The 26,402-nt window shown below is 42.1% G+C and overlaps 1 protein-coding gene across 2 annotated transcripts in view; it reads left to right on the forward strand.

Moving 5' to 3' along the window:
* ERN1 (endoplasmic reticulum to nucleus signaling 1) overlaps window positions 1-22,410 on the forward strand; it is a 76,595-nt gene extending 54,185 nt beyond the window's left edge. The window contains exons 5-22 of one of the 2 annotated variants that reach the window (XM_083355439.1): window positions 848-920; window positions 1,829-1,951; window positions 3,723-3,824; window positions 3,924-4,185; window positions 5,122-5,200; window positions 5,665-5,821; window positions 7,357-7,496; window positions 8,639-8,830; window positions 9,774-10,029; window positions 11,015-11,105; window positions 12,673-12,862; window positions 13,817-13,916; window positions 14,583-14,782; window positions 16,025-16,172; window positions 16,451-16,578; window positions 18,434-18,557; window positions 18,672-18,739; window positions 20,212-22,410. In XM_083355439.1, the coding sequence (XP_083211565.1) occupies window positions 848-920; window positions 1,829-1,951; window positions 3,723-3,824; window positions 3,924-4,185; window positions 5,122-5,200; window positions 5,665-5,821; window positions 7,357-7,496; window positions 8,639-8,830; window positions 9,774-10,029; window positions 11,015-11,105; window positions 12,673-12,862; window positions 13,817-13,916; window positions 14,583-14,782; window positions 16,025-16,172; window positions 16,451-16,578; window positions 18,434-18,557; window positions 18,672-18,739; window positions 20,212-20,418 (2,640 nt within the window). In that variant the 3' untranslated portion in view covers window positions 20,419-22,410. The remainder of the gene's footprint in view (window positions 1-847; window positions 921-1,828; window positions 1,952-3,722; window positions 3,825-3,923; window positions 4,186-5,121; window positions 5,201-5,664; window positions 5,822-7,356; window positions 7,497-8,638; window positions 8,831-9,773; window positions 10,030-11,014; window positions 11,106-12,672; window positions 12,863-13,816; window positions 13,917-14,582; window positions 14,783-16,024; window positions 16,173-16,450; window positions 16,579-18,433; window positions 18,558-18,671; window positions 18,740-20,211) is intronic. The other variant, XM_083355440.1, reaches the window with a different exon arrangement.
* Window positions 22,411-26,402: the final 3,992 nt, after the last annotated feature.

Genomic DNA, 26,402 nt, shown 5'->3' on the forward strand with positions numbered 1-26,402 from the left:
TTGCATTTCTAGAGATATCCAAAGTAGGAGCATTGGCTATTGATTGGGAAGCTCAAGATCAGCTCATTGAGTCATTTTGGGCTGGTCCTCAGTTCTTAGCTTCTCAAGGTTATGGTGAGTTTAAAACACAGAGGATTGTACATGCTACCCTGAACTCCTTTGAGGAAGTTCAAAACTTAAGTATACATTTAAAAGACGGTTTGCTTTTCTTTTTAGATAAATAATTACACTGAGAAGACAGGCTCTTTTTTTGTTTTGTTTGGGAAGGTTGATTTATGATGTGTTTCTCTTTTGCTATCCATGCCAATGTCTTCCATTTTAGTCTCTTCTCTGATTATACCTTGCAGTGTTTAGAGCAAATAGACCTACCATCTTCCTCCACTCTTAAAAGAAAGGTGCATTATAGAGCAGTAGCACCTGCTTCTTTTTCCTGGACTTGCTTCTCAAAATAGAAACTCAAGATACTCCCCGGGGAATGTGAACAAAGTTCCAATCGATAGTATAATAAGTGAGATAAACCGTATATTTAGCAAAAAGGATACAAGAGTAAATAGGCCAAAAAGTAAGACTTACAGATACTTCTTTTCTGGGAAAGTACCACTGACCCAAGATTAATACTGCAGAGTTACTGCTGATATAAATCTTTGTCGTTTTGTGTGATGCAAGGCAAATGCAGATTGCAGATATTGCTAATTGGTATTGACGCACATGGAACAACTAGGATCTGGAAATCCTCTTCAATAACAACCTGCTTTGAAATGGAAATCCTCAGTTGTCTTTACCTTGCAATCCGCGCTAAATGTTTGATATGAAGTGAAGATGGCTAATATGAATAATTATATTCTAGAAACTTCCATTCACCATCCCAGAGCTTGTCCAGGCCTCCCCTTGCCGCAGTTCCGATGGAATTCTATACATGGGTAATGTTCTGTTTCCTTCTGAAAAATAACATTTGCATGGATTTTATTGCGTTTCTATGTGAGTATAAAACACAGGGTATGCGCCTCCAGAATACTTGCATGGATTTTTTTTTCCATTACACCCCTCGGATATGTTCTCATGTTTAAGTCTAGTTTCTAATTCCTTATGAAACAACCCAAAGATTACTTTGTCATTTTTGTGCACTGAAGTTAATTTAGAAATCCTTTGTGTGCTGAGTACGTTATGCTTGACAGACTACCAAGAACTGTCTCCATATTGCAGTTATGTAGGGTTGTTTTTTTGCTTGTTTGACTTTGGGATTTTTGTTTGTTTGGGGATTACCTGAATTTTACTTAATCTTGAGCAGTTAATTCATTGGCTGGATTTTTGCCAGTGCTGTGAGCTTCTGTGGTTTTGTGTTCATAGAAGACTCAGATGATAAAGTATATATCGCAGTGGCTAGGAGGCAGGAAACTGATTCTGAAAATACAGGTAGTCTTCAGCTTACAACCACGACTGAAACTGGAACTTCCATTGATAAGCAATTCAATTTATAATTATGAACTTTTTTGCCATGGTTATTAAGTGAATCACCTCTGTTGTTAAGTGAGTCACAAAGTCATTAAGTGACTCCAGCTTCCCCTATTGACTTTGCTAATAGGAAGTTGGCTGGGAAAGTCACAAATGGAAATCACTTTGACCCCAGGACACTGCAACCATCATAAATACATATTGGTTGCCAAGAATTCGAATTCTTATTACCTGAACAGGGGAACGCTGGTCATAAGTAATTTCTTCAGCACCAACGTAAGTTCGAATGGTCACTAAACAAATGGTCGTAAATTGAGGACTACCTGCACTACTTCCCTTCAAATTTAATTATGCTCATGTTGATGTTTACTATTAGGGAAGAAGCAGGACAGCTGGTATGTAGTAGACCTTGCAACAGGAGAAAAACAGCAGACTTTAACCTCTTCATTTGCTGAAAGCTTGTGCCCATCTACTTCACTGCTGTATCTTGGTCGAACAGGTAAGAAGGTTTTGAAAGCCAAGCCATTCCAAAGGGAGATGCTCATACTGAAGTCCTTTATTTAGGCTGCCATCCTGGAATCCCTAGGACTGTCATGGCGAACCTATGGCACGCGTGCCACAGGTGGCACGCAGAGCCCTCTCTGTGGGCATGCAGGCCGTCGCCCCAGTCCTAGGCCTTCAGCTGGGTTTTAGAAAACCTTTTCACTTTAGGCCTCTGTCGCCATGTGCAAAAAAAAAGGTTCAATCAATTTCAACTTCTCGCAGGGGAAAAAAAAGATCTCGCAAAGTTGGAATTATGGATTGAACTTTTTAGTCCCACCCAGTCTGCCATTACCACTGCAGCCACGCCCACCCAATGGACCACACCCACCCAATGGGCCATGCCCACTCGGCACCCGATGTTACATAAGTAGGGTTTGGGTTGCAGTTCGGGCACTCGGTCTCTAAAAGGTTCGCCATCACTGCCCTAGGAGGACATCCATCCTGATTTCTCAGAGATCAGAGTGAACATTCTTGCACCTCAGCTTCTGAGATGGCTTTGTGTAAGTGTTATACTAATACTTCTGTGTCAGAGACACCGAAGTGCTTTCGTAGTGAAAGGATTTGCTGGTGACATCAGAGTTGCCGGGGGGATGCCCCTTTGGTGGCTCTTTTCACATCCCCATTGCCCACCAAAGTGATACCCATTTATCTACTTGTGGTTGCTTGCTTTCCAACCGCTGGGTTGGCAGGAGCTGCAGCATGGGACGGGAGCTCACCCTGCCCCATGGCAGCAACAAGTCTCAGATGTGAGCCTGCCAATCATCAGCCTCGTGTTCTAACCTTGTGAGCCACTGCAGTCCTTTGTGTCACTTTTGAAAAAGCTAAAAGGAAGCTTGCCATTCTGCAGGACTCAAGAGACTTCCACAGGTAATCCATGCCAGCACAAGAGTTAGCTTATGAGTGTTCCCTTCATTTAGTGAGTGGGGCTCTGTGTGTGTGATGGTACATGCAGTGTGTCTTAGATCACCTGTGGAGAAAAAGGGAACAACATTTTTTCAGTCCTGCTCATTGCTGGAATATTTCATGCTCATAGATAGGACTGCTTTATAAAAATGAAGGCCTTACACCAGGGGTGTCAAACTCAATTTCATTGAGGGCCGCATCAGCATTGCGGTTGCCCTCAGGGGGCCGGGTGGGTATGGCCAGGGTGGGCGTGGCCTACTGGGTAGGCGTGGCTAAAGTGCGTATGGCCTACTGGGTGGGCGTGGCCAGCTCTACATTGTTCGCATCAAGGGTGCCTATGGGGGCCTGGGCAGGAGTGGGACAGATCTGGGGGTCTCTGGCAGGAGGAGGGTCTCTGGGCCAGGGCCAAGGCAGTGGGGGCCGTTCCCTCACTGTTTCCAGGATGGCTTCGCGGGCCACATGAAACCACTTCGTGGGCCGGATCCGGCCCCCGGGCCTTGTGTTTGACATGTCTGCCTTACACCAAGAGATCAGATTAGCCTCCCACTCACAATGAGATAGTGCTGCTTGCTGATGATATTCGGTGAAGTATGCTGAGGCTTTGTCTAATGAGAAAACTGCTTAGTAATATCGGATTCCATAAAGATCACAAGAGTTCTGCTGGATTAGACTCACATCTTTTCTCTCCCACAACGGCCAAGCAGAGGCCGGTAAGAATTTCCCAGAATTCCACAGTACACTTTTGCTCTGCATGCTAGAAGAAAGAGACGTGAAGCCATTGTCATTCTTTTCTCCTTCACGAAACGTTGTTTTCCTGTCAACAGAGTATACCATCACCATGTACGACACCAAGAGTAAGGAACTCCGCTGGAATGCCACTTACTTCAACTATGCAGCAACGTTGCCTGAAGAAGACGCCCAATATAGTAAGAATATTAATCCTTCTGTACTTGCAGGCTGTGGCAATGACGTCTTGTTTTGCCTAATTATGAAGATGTGTTGGTTTTTATCTGTGTCCATTCCAGAAATGTCTCACTTCGCATCTAATGGAGATGGACTAGTGGTGACCGTGGACAGTGAGTCGGGGGATGTCTTGTGGATCCAGAATTACGGCTCCCCTGTTGTAGCTTTTTACATCTGGCAGCGGGAAGGCTTATGGAAAGTGATGCACACCAATGTGGGAGTAGAAACCCTGCGCTACTTGACATTTATGTCCGGTGAAGTTGGGCGCATCACTAAGTGGAAATATCCATTTCCCAAAGAAACGGAGGCCAAAAGCAAACTAATGTGAGTGTAAGAGGCTGGGAAAAAGTTCCACATTTAAAACTTGCTTGTTCTTTCTAATCTGTCCTGTTTTTTGTGAATGCATATTGGCCTAGTAAGCATAAATATGTTGAGAAGAATATTTACAGGTGATGATGTATAACTGAAAAAGAGAGAGAGAGAAGGAAAGGAGAGGGTGTGCATTGTTCAAGTCTGCATTAAGACCTTGGTAATTCCTTGGCACGCTGATCTTTGCAAGGCTTTTCTGCAATAATAAGCCTAGGCCAATCAATGTAATCCTGGATGTATACAGATAGTCCTTGACTTACAACCATTCATTTCGCGACTGTTTAAATTTTCAGTGCCAGGAAAAAAAATAACTTAAAAGTGGTTTTCACAACTTACAACCCTTGCAGCAGCATCCTGCTCACATGATCAAAATTTGAATGCTTGGCATGTATTTACAATGGCTGTAGCATCTCAGGATCATGTGAACACCATTTACGACCTTCCCAGTTGGCTTCCAACAAGCCAAGTTAATGGGGGAAGCCAGATTCACTTAATGACCACATGATTCACTTAACTGCAGTGATTCAGTTAACGACCATCACAAACAATGCCGTAAAATCGGACACGATGCATTTAACAACTGCCTTGCTTAGCAGTGGAAATTCTGGTTCCACTTGTGGTCGTAAGTCAAGGACAACCTGCAGTTCTTCAGTCAGTCTCTTCTTTCATTTGAGGACCCATAATAATAGGTTCCATTCAAGTGTCCATTTCTGTTTATTTCCAAGGACAATTTCAAGGCAAAGTTTCCTTCATTGTTTCCCTATTTTCACAATCTTTCTTAACGTAAAACATTTGTATAAGCCTCGGGCACTGTGCCTGTTGGTCCAGCTGCATAATATAGGCATGGCACTATTAACTTTTTCTTCCTGATTCCCAATGTTCTTCCTCTAGGCCAACCCTTTATGTAGGGAAATACTCTACTGGCTTATATGCTTCGCCATCGATGGTACACGAAGGAGTGGCTATTATGGTAAGCGTGCAGAGCTGATGTAACCCACAATTCAGATCTCCGGCTTCTTTGCCTATTCTACCGCAGTTTGGATTTATACCCAGTATATTTAATGAATTACATTTATTTCCCTTTATTCGGTTTAATTAAAGAAAAAAAACTTGGATTTCTTAAGTCTAATGTAAGCTACCTGGTGACCCCACATGTTTTGGATGCCATGTTTAGGAATTCTTGCCAGCGTGACTGGCAGCATTGGCTCGTGTGAATGACAGTTCCAAATTTCTGAAAAGCATAAGCTGCCCATCCCCCAACTGAGTAACAAAAAATGGAAAACTGTGTGAATTCCACAGAGCTAAGCAGAAATGTGCAGTGTTTAAATCCACGGACACGTTTATTTTGTTTTAACATTTGTAAAAGTATTAAACGTTCCATTCCTGTAGCTAAAGATTCCACATTTTTGTCGTCCTTCCTCTCTCTTCCTCTAGCCTCGGGGAAGTCCCATTCCATTGATAGAAGGCCCCAAAATACAAGGGGTCACCATTGAAGAATGTGTGATCACCCCAAGTACTGATCTAAGGTTTCAGCCTGGATTTAAATCAAAGAAAGGACTCCATTATCCGAGGAACCACTGGCTTTTAATAGGTACCTGAAAGGCTTTCTCTACATTATACTGCCCTCTGGTGAACAAAATGCAAAGTTAAAATAAGTATTACATTCTTGAAGCATACTAGTGTTCAAGTAAAACCCAACTGCGTTTCCATTTTCTTTTTTTGATGGATTTTTAATAAACAAGAGATGGGGAAATTATGAAATTCTCTTTTCTGTGAATATACTAACAATAATGCACAAATAAAGTACTTTTGTAGAAGCCTGTCAATTGCTACCACATTATAACTTGTTTAATTTAAAGTTCTCTGCATTTCTGACTTTTGCAAAATATGTGTGAGGAAGGGGAACTTTGAAGGGAAAAAGTCCGTTTAAGTAAAATAACATTATTATGAAGTGCAGAAGCATGCTGCAGAGTTACATCTGAGCTTCTGACTTGTTGAGTTCATATGCTATCAGTAAGTTGAAAACCAGATCTGAAGTTTTAATGAACTAGGCCACATGATTCTTTTCAAATCCTGGGTATTAATGTAAAGGATACAATATAGCAATAGATTTCTATACCGCTTCACAAAAGTTTACAGCCCTCTGTAAGTGGTTCACACAGTCAGCCTATTGCCCCCAACAATCTGGGTCCTCATTTTACCAAAGAGTGGAAGGCTGAGTCAACCTTAAGCCAGTGAGAATCGATCTGCTAGCAGTCACTGTGCCACCACAGCTCTTAGGCAACTATTCCACAGAAGTATTCCACAATAGAATTCAGAACCAAAATACATCATGGTTGCTCTCTCTTTTAAGTGAGAGGGGTAAACTCTTAGACTGGGGTAAAGAACTTTTGGCTCTGGATATTTGCAGAACTACAACTGCCCAGCATTCTCAGCTCACCTGGTCAATGAGAGCCTTGGTGGAGCCTTGGTGGAGCAGTGGGCTAATGCCTCCTTAAGTAACACCAGCTGCCTGCAATTAGTGCAGGTTCGCATCCCACCAGGCTCAAGGTTGACTCAGCCTTCCATCCTTCCGAGGTAGGTAAAATGAGGACCCAGATTGTTGGGGGCAATTAAGCTGACTTTGTAATAATGCCGCTTGGGGGGGGGAAAGCCCTAATAAGCAGGCATATACATAGAATGAAGGCTATTGCTAAGCACATTGACTTGTGCTTTAGATTGAGTCTTCGGAGAAGGGTGGGATATAAATGGGATTTTAAAAAAATTTTAAAAAATGAGGAGGGATGCTGGGAAGAGATGACAACCAACTTCTGGAGCAGTACAGATTCTAGTCTTAGAAAGCAACTGTATGAGTGACTGCTACAATGAGAGCTGAGTGAAACCTCAGTAGTCAGACACAACCAGCCTTGGGAACAAATAACAAGAAAGGACTGTTATTGGCTTCCAAGAAATTGGCCACTCTTGGAAATTGAATTCTGAGTTAAATTAAGCTTTGGTCATCTAACTGGGACTGTTCCTCGTTTTCCTGTGCTCTTGATCATGCTGCCATATTTTTGAGCCATTCAAATGAAGGTATACTGTGTGAAACTGTTTCGTGGACATTTTCTTTTCCTTTGGGAATAACAGAGACCATATTCCTATTTGAAGGGCATCATGAGACTCCATTATCAGCCTCAACCAGGATCCTGGAGAAATTTCCAAGCAACTTGCCAAAACGTCAGGAAAATGTGATCCCGGCAGATTCAGACAAAAAAGTTTTTGAAGAGGTTTGTTTGTTTGTTTGTTTGTTTGAGCACATTTACAAAGAGAAGTGACTATTCCACTTCAAAATAGAATCGTTGCATTAGACAGGGGTAGGCAACCTTGGCTCTTTTATGACTCGTGGACTTCAACTCCCAGAATTCCTGAGCCAGCAATGCTGGCTCAGGAATTCTGGGAGTTGAAGTCCACGAGTCATAAAAGAGCCAAGGTTTGCCTACCCCTGCGCGGCCCTCTTGGCCAGAACCAGTGATTCTATAGGTCTCGCACAGGACTAGGAGATCAAGGGTGGACGGGCTTCCTATGTAAAATGGTAAGGACCCCAGTTATATCTTCAGAGGTTAGGAGCCCTGCAGGAGTTAAATTAACCATGCCTGACCCCTGGGTGAGAGTTCACTGAGGGCCATATGTGAGAGTGAAAGGTCCAGTTAAGAAATATTGGTAGCCCATATTGTAAAGTAAACAGAAGAAACGGATCCACTACTGGTAGGAGGGAGTTGGCTAATTTCTACACTGAATTTAGAACGGAACAAAAATAATTCTCATAAATCTGAAATGTTGTGAAACTGTCAACATTACACCTAATCCTTGAAAGCTTGTAATGTTCACTTGGGTATATTGTTTGCTGGGGACAGTTTTCATACCCTCTTAGCAAGGCTGAAAATTGTATCTTTGCATTATTTTCTCTTAACTGTATACTAACTGTTAGGGACGCGGTGGCTCAGTGGGTTAGGACGCTGAGCTTGTTGATCAGAAGGTCGGCAGTTTGGCGGGTCGAATACCTAGTGCCGTGTAACAGAGTGAGTGCCTGTTACTCGTCCCAGCTTCTACCAACCTAGCAGTTCGAAAGCACGTAAAAAATGCAAGTAGAAAAATAGGGACCACTACAGTGGGAAGGTAACAGCGTTCCGTGCCCCTTTGGCGTCTAGTCATGCCGGCCACATGACCACGGAGACGTCCTCGGACAAGCGCTGGCTCTTCGGCTTTGAAACGGAGATGAGTACCGGCCCCTAGAGTTGGAAACGACTAGCATGCATGTGCAGGGGAACCTTTACCTAACTGTTCAAGAAAGAAACTTACACTGCATTGTAAGCATCAAAGCTGTCGTGGCAGAGAGGGGAGCAGTCAAACTATGGTTCTTGCTTCTCAGGCAATTAATATGGCTGGAAGTCCCGAGAAGAATTTGCCCCACCCTGTTCCGGAGCCGCCTGCAGAGACAAGCAGCCAAACCACGACCCGACCAGAGGCTCCGGTGGATTCCATCCTGAAGGACTTCGCCACCGTTCTGTTGAGCACTTTCCTGGTTGTTGGCTGGGTAGCCTTTGTTATTACCTACCCCATGGTAGGTGTGTAATCATCATTTTAAAGCAGTACAGGAAGTCCTTGACTTATATCCACAAAATTTATGCTGTTAAAGTGAGACATTTGTTGCGGGTTTTGCCCCATTTTATGACCTTCCTTGCCACATTTATTAAATGTATCACTGCAGTTGTTGTTAGTAACAAAGTTGTTAAGTGAATCTGGCTCCCCCATTGACTTTGCTTGTCAGATGGTCGCAAAAGGGGATCCCATGACCCTGGGACACTGCAACCGTCATAAATATGAGACAGTTGCCAAGCATCCAAATTTTATTCACGCGACCATGGGGATCTCCAATGGTCATAAGTGTGAAAAATGGTCATAAGTCACTTTTTCCAGTGCCTCTGTAACTTTGATCGGTCACTAAACGAACTGTTGTTAGTCAAGGACTGCCTGTATCAATGTTTGAAATAATTTTATGAAGTCTTAAACCATGTCTTAATAATATAACAACAGTAAATGGTTGGGCATAGATAAGAAGATATAGATATGTTCAGGTTTTTGACAAGGAACCCTTAGACATTCCAGGTCAAACAATTTCTGCTTTCTTAGTGAAAAGTAAAATAAATATTTTTAATTTAAAAAAACCCCTCTATTTTGGATTTACCAAGAATTTTCTATATCGTTGAAAACACGTGAAATTAAACTTCTATGGAGTTGGGCAGTCTGGTATGAAAATTAAAGCCAACAATGATATTCTACTTAATCATTACATAGCACACCTTTATATCAATGAATGTAGTACTATTGAGGCTTTTCAGAAGATTTCCTCAACCAAGTGTATCACAGCCTCTTAGTATCACTGTTCCTAGAATTAACTGCATATGGCATTGAAAGCATGATTGAAGGGGGGAAAGGAAAGAGAGGGCCCTGTGAACTCTTTTAAGCTCATTCATGTTGCTTAAGATTATTTTTATTCTTTTAAGAGCATGCATCATCAGCAACAGCACCAGCAGTTCCAGAAACAGATAGAAGAGAAGCTACAGTTGTTGAAGCAACAGCCTTTCAGACCTCCCATAGATCTTCCTCCTGAGGCAGAACTTCTGGAAGGTTCTTGTGTCAGGCAAGATGGCTCAGCCACCAGTTCACCAAATATGTCGCCAAAGACGTCAAACCACTCTGCGTACTCCAATCTCTCTGCCTCTGATGTTGGAAGCTGCCTTTCCACCGAACCTGAAGGAGGTGCTAAAACTCGACGAAGTTTTTTTTTCTCCCCCAGTGGGATTTTGATTAATGATATTTCCCATCAAGCCTAGTGGGTCAGAGTTGGGGGCTCAGGCACTGTGTGTGTGATATTTTTTAAGTTCAGATTTGTATTAGTGTGATCTAATCTGATTTTGAACACTAGATGAAAACCTCATACAATTTGTCCAGTAAGCCAGTGTGCGTCTTCTCTAGCACAGGTCCTCCACTGTACAATGTTTCTCAACCTAATGGGAACATTTCAGGATTTGTTATCTTCAGGTGAAGGGTTAGAAAGTTGATTCAGAAACTTTTTTTGTCTGGATCCTTTCTGGATTGGAAGGGGGGGGGTGTCCATCTATTCTCCAAAGCAGCTGATGGCAGAACAAGAAGCAATGGATAGAAACTACTTAAGGAGAGAACCAATCTAAAACTAAGGAGAAATTTCCAGACAGTGAGAAAAATTAACCAGTGGAACAGCTTGTTTTCAGACGTTGTGTGCACTCCATCACTGGAGATTTTTAAGAAGAGACTAGACAGCCACTTGTCTCAAACTGTGTAGGGTCTCCTGCTTGAGCAGGGGGCTGGACTAGAAGACCTCCAGGGTCCTTTCCAGCTCTATTCTGATTGGATTGGAATTCAATCCCCATAATTGTTAGAAATCATGCATAATAGCCATGCTGATTAGGCATCATGAGAACTGTAATCCAACACATCTAGACTACACCAGGTGAGGGAAGCTGTGCTGCAGCAGTGCAGGTTAACAAAATCTTAAGTCCATGAGCTGCCATCTTATTGATGCTACTTTAGCATTTGTTTCTTTAGTATACAGTATTTGAATTGCCGTTGTTGCCTTTGAAGTCTTGACTGCCTCAGAAAAAAATTCCTTTTATACCTTTGTCTTGGCTTTTGGAGTTGATACTTTAAACAGATACTGAGACGTGTATTGTGTGGTTCTTTTTCTTCCTCTTTCATGGGTTTTCAGATGGAAAGTCAGGCACCATTGTGGTTGGAAAGATTTCATTCAATCCAAAGGATGTCCTTGGACATGGAGCCGAGGGAACAATTGTTTATAGGTAAAACAAAAAGATACATTTTCAGGAAATATTTCATAGTCTAATGTTTCATTGATGCATTTACAACAAATTAATATAACTAGACAGATATCCATGCAGCTTTATACAGGTAATCCTGAACTTAAGACCGGTTCTTTAATGATTGTTTGAAGTTATGACAAATTTAAGAGAAGTTACTTATGACCCATCCTCAAAGTTACAACTGCCCTCCCCTGCAGTCACGTGTTTGCATTTTGGGTATTTGGCAACCATTTACGATCAGTTGCTGTGTTCCGCAGTCACAGGATCACAGTTTGCTATGGTTTTTGCCATTTTTCCAGCAACACCAATAGGCTGGATTCACTTAACAATCACATGGTTCACTTAAGAACCACATATTTCAACCATGGTAACTCACTTTAGGACCATTGTAAAAATGGTGGTAAAATCAAATCTGCTCACATGGTGCCTTGACTTACAGCCGCAGTGACTTGTAACAAAATTCCAGGCTCCATTGTCATAAGTCGAGGACTGCCTGTATATTGTTGAGAGAGACCAGCCTTTCTTAAATTTTATTTCATAGCATAAAATCCGTGTTGATCTACCTTTGTACTAATTGTGTGAACTAGGCCCAGTGGCCCCCAACCTTTTGGGCATCGGGGACTGGTTCCGTGGAGGGCGGCTTTTCCACAAACCAGAGGGGGGCTGATCTCGCATGCTGCCTGGATCTTGCGCATGTGTGGATGAGGCTTTGCTTGCTTGTGCAGCCTGGTTCCTAGTGGGCTGCAGACCAGGGCCTGAGGCTTGGGGATCCCTGCTTTAGGCCATCAAATGTGGCTCAGTTTAAGAACTTAAATTAATATGTGACTGAACAGAACCTATCCACCATCCCTTTTCTGGGTTACTGATCCCACAGTCCACCTGCTTTTCCTAATGTTCAGTCAGAATCTGCCTCCCTGTAACTTAGATCTATTGTTCCATTTTATACATTCTAGAATGAACGATGGCACACGGGTCCTGATCTTCTTTTCAGCATGCCCCTCCAGATACCTGAAATGTGCTGCTAAATGCACCACACTTGCTCCAATTATCTGTGCTTTGGGGAGTGCTGTGAAATTATACGTGGATGACGCAATCTGCCTTCCCTGTTCATTCAATCTTAGAAGGGACTCAGGCGGTATCCCTGTTTGTTTATTGTAGCCCTGGCAATTTTTTCACTTACTTTCCCATCATACTTCCTTAGCAGAAAGGTTCTTCCAGAGACAAAGGAAAAAAAAGTTTTACCCTGTGGCTTTACACTTAAGAACTTTGCACAGTGTGTCTCTCGGCTACCCATGTCACTTTTTATTTTCAGGTTAGAAAAATAAACTACCCTTTGACAGTGTCCTCCTTGTAATACTACAACCAGCCCCGCCCCCCCCCCAAATAAATATATCCACGGCCTAGGATATTCTTCCTTCTAAGCCAGATTAAAATTCTCTTGAAATACTGTTGTAAGCTTCTTAATGCCATGTTAGAGGTGAGATCCTAACTGACTTCATGGATGAATGTTAAATCATTGCTCCCTTGTATGTTGGAATATTCACAGGGGCACATTTGACAACAGAGATGTGGCTGTGAAGAGAATTCTCCCCGAATGTTTCAGTTTTGCTGACCGGGAGGTCCAGCTGCTCCGTGAATCTGATGAACACCCTAATGTAATCCGCTATTTCTGCACAGAGCGGGACCGCCAGTTCCAGTACATTGCTCTGGAACTCTGCGCCGCCACCTTGCAGGAGGTAAACCTGAAGTCTCCAGTTGCCTTTTGAAAAAGCACCTTTGGCACATTGGTTGAGTGGGCCAACCAAAACAAATCTCATTGCACCCCCAAGCTGTCTCCTCCCTTGGTATCTGTAGGTAGGAGGCATAGTTCTGAGATTTCCTCCCCTTTGCATCTCACTCACTAGGAATCTTTTTGCCTCTCCTTTAATTTGAAAGCTTTGCCTCTTATATCTCTTGCTCTCTATCTCTTCTTCCATTGACTCCTAGGTCCCTTGTCTCCTTAGGCTACCTCTTCCTCCTTTTCCTGCCCAGTGCCTCCGGGCCAGTCTTCTGCTGCTTCTCCTCTCCTGTCTCCCTTTGGGCATCTCTCCATGTCAAATCTGCTGTGGTCTGATGGAGTCTCTGAATTTACGGCTCCACAAGAGAATCTTGTTTCCTCTGTTTTTGCCTCGTTCCAATTACACAACTGTGTAACTTGATTTTTCGGACCCAAACTTTCCAGAGCAGGTCCCTACCGATTGACACCAGATTCATTCATTTCCCAACTCTACTGCTACTTTATGGGCTACACATTTTATGGGAATTGTAGTCCAAACACCCAAAGGTCATTTGGTTACCTCTCCTACAGAAAAGTCTGTGGAGATGCTCAAAACATCCAAGTCATGGTTGTCCCAGGTTTTGTTTTTTTTCCTTGAAAATATTTTGCTTCTCATCCAAGAAGCTTCTTCAGTTCTGACGGAATGGTTCAGTTCAGTCAGAACCGAAGAAGGTTCTTGGATGAGAAGTGAAATGTTTTCAAGGAAAAAAACCAAGAAAGTTCAGTTGCCTTTTGGAAGAGCATCTTTGGGACTCTCTTCCAGAAGTTACTCAGCCCAATCAAATGCAAACTTACTGCTCGGTCTGCTTTCTAGAAAGACTACCAAGCATTGCAATGTTAATCTCAATCTGATTTTGTCTATGTGTAATTTCAGTATTTGGAACAGAAGGACTTTGGCAATCATGGCTTGCAACCAATCACCCTCTTACAGCAGACCATGTCTGGTCTGGCTTATCTTCACTCTCTCAATATAGGTAAGAAGCCCTTTTATTTGAATGGGCAGCTCTCTCACTGCATGTATTGAGGGAAAAATTGGAGGCTTACTTTGGGGTGGCAGGATAATATTTTTCAGGAAATTGAGGCAGATTCCGGGGTTGTGAGATGGAAAGTAAACAAGTTGAAGCCAGAGCTACTATTATATCTGATGGCAGCATTATATATCTGGCTGGAGGTTGATGAGAAGATGAGAGATCAACGTAACAAAGGTGGGATAAAAATCTAGGAAATAAATATATAAAGAGGGGAGACTAAAGAGCTGAATATCTCTCTTAGTGAACTGCATACCCCATGAAGTATAGGGTTGACTTTCTTCTCTAAGAGGAAAAGTGGGAAAGATGCATGTTATTAAAAGGTCATTTCTGCATTAGTGAATTTATATCTTTACAACAATGACGGAGGGGGTGTGTGCTACAAAGAAGCTGTTGTGTAGCATCCCCCAGCCATCATCATAGCAATATAAAATATATACTTGGGACTTCAATCGAACCACAGCATTTCAATGATGACAGATGATGTCATAAATCACCAGGCTGGGAATAACCCAAGTCTATAATCAGATGGTTTTTGAAATGACGTCAGCATCTTGAAGCAGTAAGTTGACTCTTTTCTCGTTCGGTGCCTTCCTCATGCCTTCCTTTCAGTCCACAGAGACCTGAAGCCCCACAACATCCTCATCTCTATGCCGAATGCCCATGGCAAGGTAAAAGCCATGATTTCCGACTTTGGCCTCTGCAAGAAGCTTGCAGTTGGCAGGCACAGTTTTAGCCGCCGGTCTGGAGTCCCAGGCACCGAAGGTTGGATTGCTCCGGAGATACTGAGTGAGGATTGCAAAGAGAATCCAGTAAGTCAGAAGCATTTTGCTCGTTTGCTTTGAATCTTTTTTACTGGGTTTTCCTTGTACAGTGATTTGAAATTGGGCACATATTTACTGTATGTGGTGGCCTCACTTTTCAGGGGAGGGTATCTTGCAGAAGTTTACCTCTGGGCCAGAGTTTTCCTTCCTGACAAGAAAGTCAGAGATCTGATCCCTCTTTAGGATAAAGTCAATCTTTAATAAGGTTCTAGAGTAGCCTACCTCTCTAGATAAGTGTGGATTTTGAAATTCAGTGCAGAAATTCTTTTTGGGCTGAAGAAAATAGAAAAGGGGCAAGGAAGGAACGTTTCCAATCTCTGCGTGGATCAGTTGGGAGAGTCAAGCCATCAGCAATCTGATCTTCTTGTTTTGGGTTTCAGCAAAATGCTGTAAACAGTGGAGAATAACAGTATTTGTAATTGCTGATATTATTTCTAGAGTATTTTACAGTTCCAGCTTTGTCTCTGGTCTTTTTCAAAGTTCAAAGTCTTTCAAAACCCACTTAGGTTCTATAAATTTCAATTTTAGAGTAAATTAATACATTGAAATCAAAGCCAACTGTTCTTATCCCTAATACAGCGTTCAAGGATGAATACCTGTTAACATTATTAGATCAAGCCTTTCAATTTAAGAGAGCACCATACTATGATTTGATTTAATTTAAACTAAATATATTTATTTCCTTCATGTAGATTTGTATCATATCTAGAGCTACAAGATGCAAAATAATATGCATGTTTTAATGCTGAGGAAAGAGAATATTTCAGATATGTTTTGGGGAAAAATAAGGGGGCACACTTACAAAAGTAGTTTAAGAAAAAGGGATAAAAATTAAAGAGTTCAAAAAAGCCCCTTGTGTCAAACAGCAGGTATTGTCAATACAAGAATACCTTATATTCTTTTGAAATTAAAATAGATTTAAATTTTGATTGCTTATTATGTATTCAGCTAAATGCCAAGATTTGCCTTGTGCAATACAATGTTCATATTCACAAATTCTGTAAGTTATATTTAGCCCTAGAATTTTAGTACAGTACTGTAAAGAATCTTGTTGGAATTCTGATATCTCTTACATCTTAGAAATTTATCTTTCTTTATATGCCAAACCATTCATTCATTCATTCATTCATTCATTCACTGGATTGCCCAACTCCCAAAAGCTGCTGAGTGGCTGATAACATTATTAAAGATACTGTATGGTAATATTTTTTGAAAATGGTTCTATTGCAGACCCACACGGTGGATATTTTTTCAGCTGGTTGCGTTTTCTACTATGTGATATCGGAAGGCAACCATCCATTTGGCAAATCCCTGCAGCGGCAAGCCAACATTTTACTGGGTGCATATAGTCTGGATTGCCTAAATTTGGAGATCCATGGTAAGCAGGCTAGGATACAGTTGTTGATTGTAATATTTGTGGCATGCATACCTTCACATGTCCAACATAGATTTCTAGGCTGCATGTGAAAACTGTGATTGACTTGGAGTTATATTTTGCATTGGTTCTATAGAAAATATTGTTCTATAGAACCTGTTGTTTATTTATTTATTTCAGGCACTGGGATTGTAGATTTTGGCTTCCTGTTTCCTAAGGAAGAAAATACTAGGTCTATAAAAAAGCTCTGAATGTTCCAATTTGTTCTGTTTTTCCCGCAGAGGACATTGTTGCACGTGACTTGATAGAGCAAATGATAAATATGGATCCTCAGAAACGGCCTTCAGCTAATTGTGTCCTGAAGCATCCTTTTTTCTGGAGCCTAGAGAAGCAGCTTCAATTTTTCCAGGTTGGTCGTGATTTTTTTTTCTGTCAGCTATTCAACTTTTCATACTATAAATCTGAACTACATTATATTCAGAAGAGATTTTAATGGCAATTGGGACTGGGATTGCCATTGCTAAGTGATGCGATCATAAAGCAGGATGTCATGTGACCATATTGCTTAGCAACAACAATCCTGGCAGACCCAGTTGATCCAAGATGCATGGGTCATTAAGCAGGAAATAGCGGGAATCCTAGGTAAGGAGTGTGAGAGTGCCCAGAGGGGTTGGGGTGAGGTGCTGGGAGAAGCCCTGAGGTGTCTACCAGAGCTTGGGAGGCCTGGTGAAGGCCACCTGTGAGCGCAGGAAGGCTGGAGGGGATGGATGGCATGGTGCAGCACAGGTGCAGGAAGGCTGGGCATTGCCAATGTGACCTACCATGTTTCCCCAAAAATAAAACCGGGTCTTTTTTTTTTTGCCTCCAAAAGACGCAACAGGCCTACCTCACCTCCAGTACCGACAGCCCCACACAGCTGGTCCACTTCTTCTGAGGTCGAAGTTCTGCAGCTGCATTCGGGCCTGCATTTTTCAGTCAGTCCTTTCCAGAAGGCCTAAGCAGCTGGGTACCGAGGTATGGATTCAATCCATAGCTTGGTGCTCGGCTGCTGAGGTCTTGCAGAATCAAGCTATGGATTGAATCCATAGCTCGGTTCTTGGCTACACAGGCCTTCTGGAAAGGCCTGTGACTGAGAAATGCAGGCCTGGCTGCAGAAGAGGCCTCAGAAGAAGTGGGCCGGCAAGGAGAGGCCTAGCTGCAAGGTAAGAGGATGCAGGGCGGCCCTAGCTTGATTTTTAGGTGTGTGCCTCACCCCAGAACTAGGGCTTATTTTTGGGATAGGGCTTATATTAGGCCCACCCCCAAAAATCAAGCTAGGGCTTATTGTTGGTGTAGGCCTTACTTTCGGGGAATCATAGTAATATGAATGCAGGAGTGCTGGGGGTGGGGGGGTGTTGGCTTTTCCATTGAGAACAGTCACTGCTTCAAATGGTCACTGAACGGATGGCTGGCAAGTGAGGACTACCTGTAGCACTTTATACCTTCTGTTGCTTAGGATGTGTGAATGATGCCTTAATTAGCTATCTGAATAGGTTATGTAGACTAATGCTACCGCAATGAAATATGCAAAATTAGCCATTTCTATCAGTTAGCACTTTTTGCATATGTGGTTTGCAGAATTCCTATTTGTGTGTGTGTGTGTGTGTGTGAAAGCAGTTCAGACTGCTTGGAAATCTATATTTAAATTTACTCTTAGGGTGAAAAATACAGTTTCATCTATAAAACTTTTATAAATCAATATAACAAGTGTTTATTGTTATGTTGTATGTTATGTTGTGTTGTTAGGTTTGTTATGTTATGCTATGTGTGTTATATATTATATGCTTCATGTTATCATATTATATGCTTTACAGTGCAGATCAAACCCTTTCTAACTCTTTTAGCAATTAAGTAGAATTAGAACTAGAATTATTTCCTTGCCTGTCCTGATTTCAGGGCCACCCTTGAACTAAAGCGCTCACTGATTCAGCCACACTTGAGGCCCTGCTGCCAGTTGCTGAATACCTAGCTGCCCTTTAGAGCAAGGAGGGTGTCTGCAAGGCAGGTCTCTCTTTCCGTTTCTGCTCCTTCCTCTTGAGCTCATGGCCATGAGCTTTATCAAAGCATAGATCATATTATTGGGGGTGGGGGGAGTGACCCCCAGGGATGTAGTGAAAGCAACCACAGCATCTTTTTCTTTGCCCATTGGAGGAGCTTCTGAGGTGGGAGCCCATGTAAGCTGGAGCCAAACTTGATGGGCTATAAATATCTGACATTGATTGCAGGATGTGAGTGACCGGATAGAAAAAGAATCTCTAGATGGTCCAATAGTGAAGGAGCTGGAGAGAGGAGGAAGAGCTGTGGTGAAGATGGACTGGAGAGAGCATATAACCGTCCCACTACAGACAGGTTCACCTTTATTTTCCTTACTTTCAGAATTACTGTATTGTTTATCTCGAAAGCAAGAATGTAAAAATAGCTCTTGTTAGTTGTAAATGTCTTAATTTGAGTGTTTCTTTGCAGATCTTCGAAAATTCCGGTCCTATAAAGGGGGCTCAGTAAGAGATCTCTTGCGGGCAATGAGGAACAAGGTATGTGTGTTTTGGGATTGCTGATTGCTTCTCAGATGCGCCTTTGGCTTCTAAATATAGAGAGGCGTGCTGAGATGCTGATTCATTGTCATAGCTCCCTCACATATTCACATCAGTTGCAATTTGATTGCAATTACGGTGGAGTTAAATCATGCGCATTCTAAAATTTATATTTGAATAGAGCAGGGCTGAATATATAAGCTGCAGAAGATTGATTAAAATAGAGGTCCGCAGGCTGTAGCCCAGTACCGTAGCCCATTCAGAACTGGGCCATGGAAGCAGCGGGCGAGCACGAGCATGCGCGCACAGCTCCACGTGTGAACAGAGGGTGAGCCTGTGCACAAAACTCCATTTGTACAAGCAGGTGCGCATGCCTGCGCACATGGAGCTGCACATGTGAGCTCACCTGCTGCTCATGTGGAACCATCCCCTCTCCTCCCCCCCCCCACCAGTCCGCAAAGCCAGAAAGGTTGGGGACCACAAACTAAAAAAATCTTCCAACATTTAATGTTAATATGAAAGACAATTTACTGAAGTGACCATGGGCAACAGCTCTAGGAGAAGAGGATGTACAAGTAGTGCTCACTTGACGGCTCGCTTAGCAACCATTCAAAGTTACGCCGGGCCTCTCCTGAGCTACTTTCGACCTCTTTTTGAAGTTCCAACAACCAGACCCACACCTTGCCATCACATGATTGCATTTTGGACACTTGGAAACCGGCTTGCATTTTACAGCCATTTGTTTGAACATGCTTTTTGGCATTGTTTTGGCAGTTTCTGTCATTGACTTCCAGTTTTTAGCAAACGACACCCTTTGGTCACAATGACCACCAACATTGCTTAACAGCCACAGCGTTTTCTTAGCAACCACTGCAGAAAAGATTATAGAAGGAGGCGTGGTCACTTGGTGACCCACCTAATGACCGTCTGATGACTTACAACAGTGGTCTTCAAACTTGGCCCTTCTACAACTTGTGGACTTCAACTTCCAGAATTCCTCAGACAGCGTGCCTGGCTGAGGAATTCTGGGAGTTGAAGTCCACAAGTCATAAAAGGGCCACATTTGAAGACCCCTGACTTATGTTCATAATTCCGAGCTCAATTATGGTCCTCGGTCAAGGACCACCTGTATTGTTTCCTGCTCAGTTTTCCCCATGCTGCTATTTGTGACAATGGAGAAAACGTTGATCTTTTTCCTAGCAGGGTAAATAGCAGTTCCCAGATATCTAATTTCGATGATGAAAAATGACGGTGGACAAAAAAACAAAGGCTCATTTTTCCAGTAAAATTTTTTTAAAAAAAACCTGGAAAGTCAAAAGTTTCTCCTATCTTGGATATCCTAATCTGAGGAAAATGCTCAATAGAGTAATAGGAGGCAGACTATTCCAAATGATTACATTTTAAAAATACGGATTTCTTCTCAATCTAAGAGAGCGTATGCTACCTTTGTCCCTTTCTTCCTCTTCTTACAGAAACATCACTATCGAGAATTGCCTCCGGAGGTACAGGAGACTCTGGGATCTCTCCCAGATGATTTTGTGGCCTACTTTACGTCGCGTTTTCCTCATCTTCTGCTGCACACTTACAATGCTATGCGCATCTGCTGCCTGGAAAGACTGTTCCAGCCTTATTATAAGCAGAACTCAGCCAGGCAGCTGTTTTTGGGAGATGCTGTTTGACGGTTGGAGTTGTCTTGCACATTACAGGGCCGAGCAATCGGCCTGCCTTAGCAGGGTGACTTGACAGACTGCAACAGAGTGAACCAAACCAAACCAAACTCTTTTGAGACACAGACTTCTCAAACGTGCCTTGTACTCTGCCTGCTCTGACTCAGGAAGAAAATTCCAGGTTGAATTTGAATCGAAAGGAGACGGAACGGTACCAGGACTCAGGTCTCTAAAGCAGGAGCAGTCAAAAGGAATTCCCAAGAGGAAAAACGAGGTGGGGTATCCCCTGTCTCGGCTTGTGATTTCAAAGAGACTCGTGTCCTGGAGGGTCTTCTCATACTGGCATTCAGGCCTTTTTACTGCACAGAATGGGGTTTTTTAATTAAAAAAGGGGGATTGAAACGATAACATTGCCAAGCACCTTTTGGATCTCAGGAAGGATCCTTTTAAGTGTAGCATGATGTCTCTGTCCACATTGTATCACTGCTAGCTTGTGTACTTGAAGCAGATAGGAAATAATTTGGAAAGGGCAGGTGGAGTAGCTCAAACATGCCAGATCCAATACAAAACATGTGCCCCATCCAACACCACCACCACCACCCCTGTCTTGGTCTCCAAATACGTTTGGGCAGATCTCAACTTGTCCTTGAAATCACAAATGGACAACTTCTGTACAGAGCTACTAGCTTGCAGATATGGAATAATAACGTTAAACTCTACATAGCTGGTGAAAATTATTCCAATGCTATTTCAGGTTTCTTTTCAAGAATGTGAATGTGTAATTGAAATGCAAGAATTGACAGAAGTGCTTTATTTCATTTGTCAGATTAAGACTGTAATTGTAAGCTCTGTACTCTTCCCGGGAGTGCTACTGCAGGGGTCCCCAACCCCCGGTCTGTGGACCAGTACCGGGCTGCAGCATGCCAGCAACCAGTCCGCACAAACAAGCAAAGCCCCATCCGTGAGTTGCAGGCAGCACACAAAACCACGCACCTTCCAGTCTACCGAAAAGCCTCTCTCCACAGAAGCGGTCTCTGGTGCCCCAAAGGTTGGAGACTTCTGTCCTACTGAATTCAATGGGGCTTGAATAGACAAGTATAAGATTGCACTGTAAGATTTTTACCCAAATGAACAGTTAGTAGGGAGAAAATAGATTTGGGTATAAATTACCCTTTAAAAAGTATAGGGAAACCAGGCACATGGTTACTGTTTAGGTCATTCAAACCCAGTTTTCTTTACGCACAGGCTCTTGGGGGAAGCTAAATGAATAGATTTGCTTCCCATGCTGAAGGATGTGTTTTTTTGTTTCCAGTATCTTTAAAAGTAGGATGTGTAGTTTTATATGTGCAGAACAAATAAGAATCTCCAACAGCATGCTCCAAAGTTGACCTATTTGTAATGCTCTTTTACAAAATATTTATTTTATGTATTTATATTTATTTAATTTTTATCACAAGTTAGTACCGCATTGAAAAATGGTACAGGTAAAACATGCCAAATTACTCTTTTTCTAATAAAAACAAAGCCCTCTTCAGGGTAGTAACTGATTTTTTAAAAAAATTAAACACGGAGAAGGAAAACTATAGAAAACATTTTTTCCATTGATTTGTTCATTTTCATTCAATCTAGATAAAAATGCTTTAAGGTGAGGTTTTTAATCTGCATTCCTGTGCTGCTTGTTGTTAAATTAGTAAATTATTAATGGCTAATTGTATGATCGGGCATTAATATAGGGACCTGGTTCCTGCTTTGTCTTTTGTCCTGTTTATTTAGGGCTTTATATTACAGGGAGATTTTTTTCCCCTAGTTTTAGGATACACAATGAATATTAAGTAAGATATCCAAAGAGAAACATTACAGGATTTCAAAGCTTGAAAATAATGATAGTCTTAACCTAACTTAATTGAAATCATATTTTTGTAGTTCTATTTGTACAGGACTTTTATATTTCTTCTGAATAAGAGCTTCACACAAATCAAGAATAAAAGTAGATTTTGAAACAGTTGTGCATTGTCCTTTATTTCAACTTTCTGGGCACAACTTCCTTTTCATCTGAATGAAGGCTTTGAGACCATTTTTCCCCCTACACTTTTCTCTACCTCTATTACTAAGAATGAAAAACATTCTTCTTATATATGTAGTCTTTGCAAACCAAAGTCCTGACCAGAATTTCACACAACTTCAAACTTCAAGACTGAAACAAATAGCTAGAGGACAAATCAACCATTACATTGCTTTTCTGATTCGTGTGCACTATATACAAGGAGCAGATACTATGGAAAATTAAACCAACATCTGTACATTTCTGCACATAAGTGTATTGCAAAATTTTAATCCCATTATAATTTATTCTTTTCGGACCATAGGGAAGAGGGGTTTAATGCAGGAGTTTAAACTTGGTAGAAGGACTATTTTAAAAGTTAACACTGTTGCTCCATTTTGGGGGGGGGGGAGTCCAAAATCACAGATGCCTAAGACCTTTCTTTGTCTCAACCAAAACTGCGTTAAAGAGTCAAGTTCAACAAAAATATTTTCAAAAATAATCAAAAGAGCTCTTAAAATCTCTCTTATATTTCCATAATACAAGAATTGGCTGTTATGTACAGCTTCTGGAATATCTAGTTCATATCTTCAAATCTGTTGCCTGAAATACTCTGTTCATCTGGATACTTGATTATATAATAATGTTTTTATAATCATTATTCCCAACAGAGCCAAGATATGCAAACATCATGTATATTCCCCTTATTTCCGGGACGACTCTCAAATTATGGGCCATGGCTTATCGGGATTGTGTAGCCCCATCCAGAACTCAGTTGAAATAGGAAACTCTCCAATTGCCAGAGTTGATTACCCAACATGCATTGACGCTCAAACCTAGTAGAGTTGAGTCAATGCCTATCCTTCTCCATACAGCTTCCCTTAGCTTCAAGATGCTGGGACTGATCCTTCACAGCCTCCCTGGGTCATCCAGGATTGAAGATAAACAATTATCATCAAACATACTGAAAATACAGCATCCCATGTTAATGGATGACTTTCCACAGTGACTTCACAAAGGAAGCAGAGAGATGATAGATGTCTGTGACAAACCTCAAACCAGAGGGGGGAGACCACCGTTCTGGAGGAGGAAAAAAAAGCCACAGCACATTGTGGCTCTCATTTGAATACTTCAGTAATTTGTGCTGATGGCAGGTTCCTTCCTCAAAATCATACTAATCTCCTCCTTTAATTCTTCATTTAGTCATACTTTTTCTACTTCTTTTAAAGCTTAGTACACAACTTTTTCTAAGACCACAAATCATCACTTCATTATAATATTCTTCTGCATCCTCTCCTGAAATAAATAGCAATAGCACTTAGACTTATTTACCACTTCACAGTGCTTTACAGCTCTCTCTTAAGCAATTTACAGAGCCAGCATATTGACCCCCAACAATCTGGGTTTTCATTTTACTGACCTCGGAAGGATGAAAGGCTGAGTCAACCTTGAGCCGGTATGAATTGAACTGCCGAATTGCTGGCAGCCAGCAGTCTGTCAGGACCCACCCCAATCCACATCTTAGGAAATAAGGACTCTTGGAGCCGAGTTGTCCAAAAGGAAAAGGTTTACTAGGATAGGATTGGTTGTGGAGATATGAGACAGGATCTGGTCTTGAGTCACATTCAATTCTATATAAGCATTCCCGGTTCAACCCCCCTCCCCTCAAACAGGATCCCATCAATTCTGGTTGTCAGGTCCTTCCATGGGAAGAAAGGAGCTTCGTGCATTCCTTTGTTGATTGCCTTCTTCCTACAGCCCCAACAGACAGATCACTTTCTCCCCTTTGTTCCCTCAGATCAAAGGTTCTTTGAAAGCAGCTACAGATAGACTGAATAAACAATCCTCCCTCCTTCTACAAGTATGGCAGAATCCCAGTAGGCACAATATTTTAACCATACATTTATGAATGTGATATCAATGGATTCTGACAATCTGCTCTCCTTTCAAAAGAAGGATAGGTCCATCTGCGGGAAGAAGAAAGAGAAAAAAAAATGTTAACCCGGTTTGTTTGGATATTCTGTATGAAATCTCTTGAGCAACTTTGGTGCTCTAACATGGTGTTTATTAACCCACTCATTTTCCGAGGAAGGGAGGTGTTTCCATGCCACTAAATATTGGATCTTTCTGTGGTGTTTTCTGGAATCCAAGATTTCTTTCACCTCAAAATGTTGTTCTCCCTCCACCATGATTGGGGGTGGTGGTGGTGGGGTTCTTGTTCATAGGGGTGATTGTTGTACTCTATTAGACTGCAGTGAAAGGTTGGGTGTATCCGTCTAAGAGTTTTTGTTGTTGTTGTTAGTTGCGAAGTCGTGTCCGACCCATCGTGACCCTATGGACAATGTTCCTCCAGGCCTTCCTGTCCTCTACCACCTTCCTGTCCTCTACCAAGAGTTTTGGGTAGTTCTAATTCAACTGTCACTAGGTTTATGATCTTTTTAATTGGAAAAGGACCAATATATTTTGGACCTAGTTTCTTACAGGGTTGGAGTGATTTGAGGTATTTTGTGGATAAATAAACCATCTCTCCTACCCTGAAAGGTGTAGGATCGGTTCTTTTTTTGTCTGCCTGTGTCTTGTATGCTTTTCTAGCTGCTTGTAATGCTTCCTGAACGATCGGCCAGGTGTTCTGTAATTGAGCAATCCATTCCTTCAGCTCAGGAATGACCGGTTCCTTTGGGGTTAGTTCTGGTATTGGGTTAAAGTTCTGACCCATAGCTACTTGAAAAGGTATGTAACCTGTGCTAGAGTGGACTGCATTATTATATGCTACTTCTGCAAAAGGCAGTAGGTCTGTCCAATTCGATTGTTGAAAATTAATAAAGCATCTTAAATATTGTTCAAGTATTGAGTTCAATCATTCAGCCGATCCATCTGACTGAGGATGATGACTAGATGACAGTCCTTGGGTGGTTCCTAAAAGGGACAAAAATTCTTTCCAAAATGCTGGCATAAATTGCACCCCTCTATCAGATATGATTCATTGTGGTGCCCCGTGCAATCTGTAAATATGCTGTACAAAAAGTTTCACTAATGCTTTTGCAGTTGGGATTTTTTGGCAAGGAATGAAATGTACTTGCTTATAGAACTGATCTGTGACAGTCCAGACTACAGTGTTTCCATTACTTTCTGGAAGTTCTACAATAAAATCCATGGCTATTTCTTTCCATGGGGCTGAGGGGTTCGCCACCGGTTGTAGCAGTCCTGGCGGTTTCCCTTGCAGCCTCTTAGCCATCACGCAAGTTTGACAGTTGCCCACATAGCTTTCTATGTCTTTTTTCATGGATGGCCACCAAAATTGCCTCTTAGTTAAATGTAAGGTTTTTACAAACCCAAAATGTCCTGCTGATTTTGTATCATGGCACAGTTGCATGAAATTGATTTTCTGGGTGGCAGGTATATATAGCTTCTCCCCCACCCAAGGCAGTCCATCTTTAATTGTACACACATGTCTATTTTTCTGGAACCATTCATCGCTTTCCAAAGCTTTCCAGAATACTATTCCAGTTTGGCCATCCACCTTCGGCTTCCTTTTTTCTTGTGCCCTGGTGGTGACTGGAGCTGCCAGTTGTTGTTCAGGCACAAGTGGTTTAATGACAGTAGTCCTTGTGCTGTTATATTGGGGCAAGCGGGATAATGCATCTGCCAGGAAATTCCCCCCCCCCGGTAAGTGTTTGAGCATAAAGTTGAATCGGTGGAAATGTTGGGACCAGCGGGCTTGCTTTGGAGTGAGTTTCCTGGGTGTTTTTAGTGCTTCCAAATTTTTGTGATCTGTCCAGACTTGGAAAGGTATTTTACTTCCTTCTAAAAATTGGCGCCATGTCATTAATGCTACTCTTAAAGAGAAAGCTTCCCTTTCCCATATAGGCCAGCGTTGTTCTGGTTCCATGAGTTTTCTGGACATATATGCGCAAGGTTGCAATGCCCCCCCCCATCATTCTCCTGCAATAATACA

Source organism: Vipera ursinii, assembly GCF_947247035.1.
Source record: "Vipera ursinii genome assembly, chromosome: 2".
Classification (NCBI taxonomy): Eukaryota; Metazoa; Chordata; class Lepidosauria; order Squamata; family Viperidae; genus Vipera; species Vipera ursinii.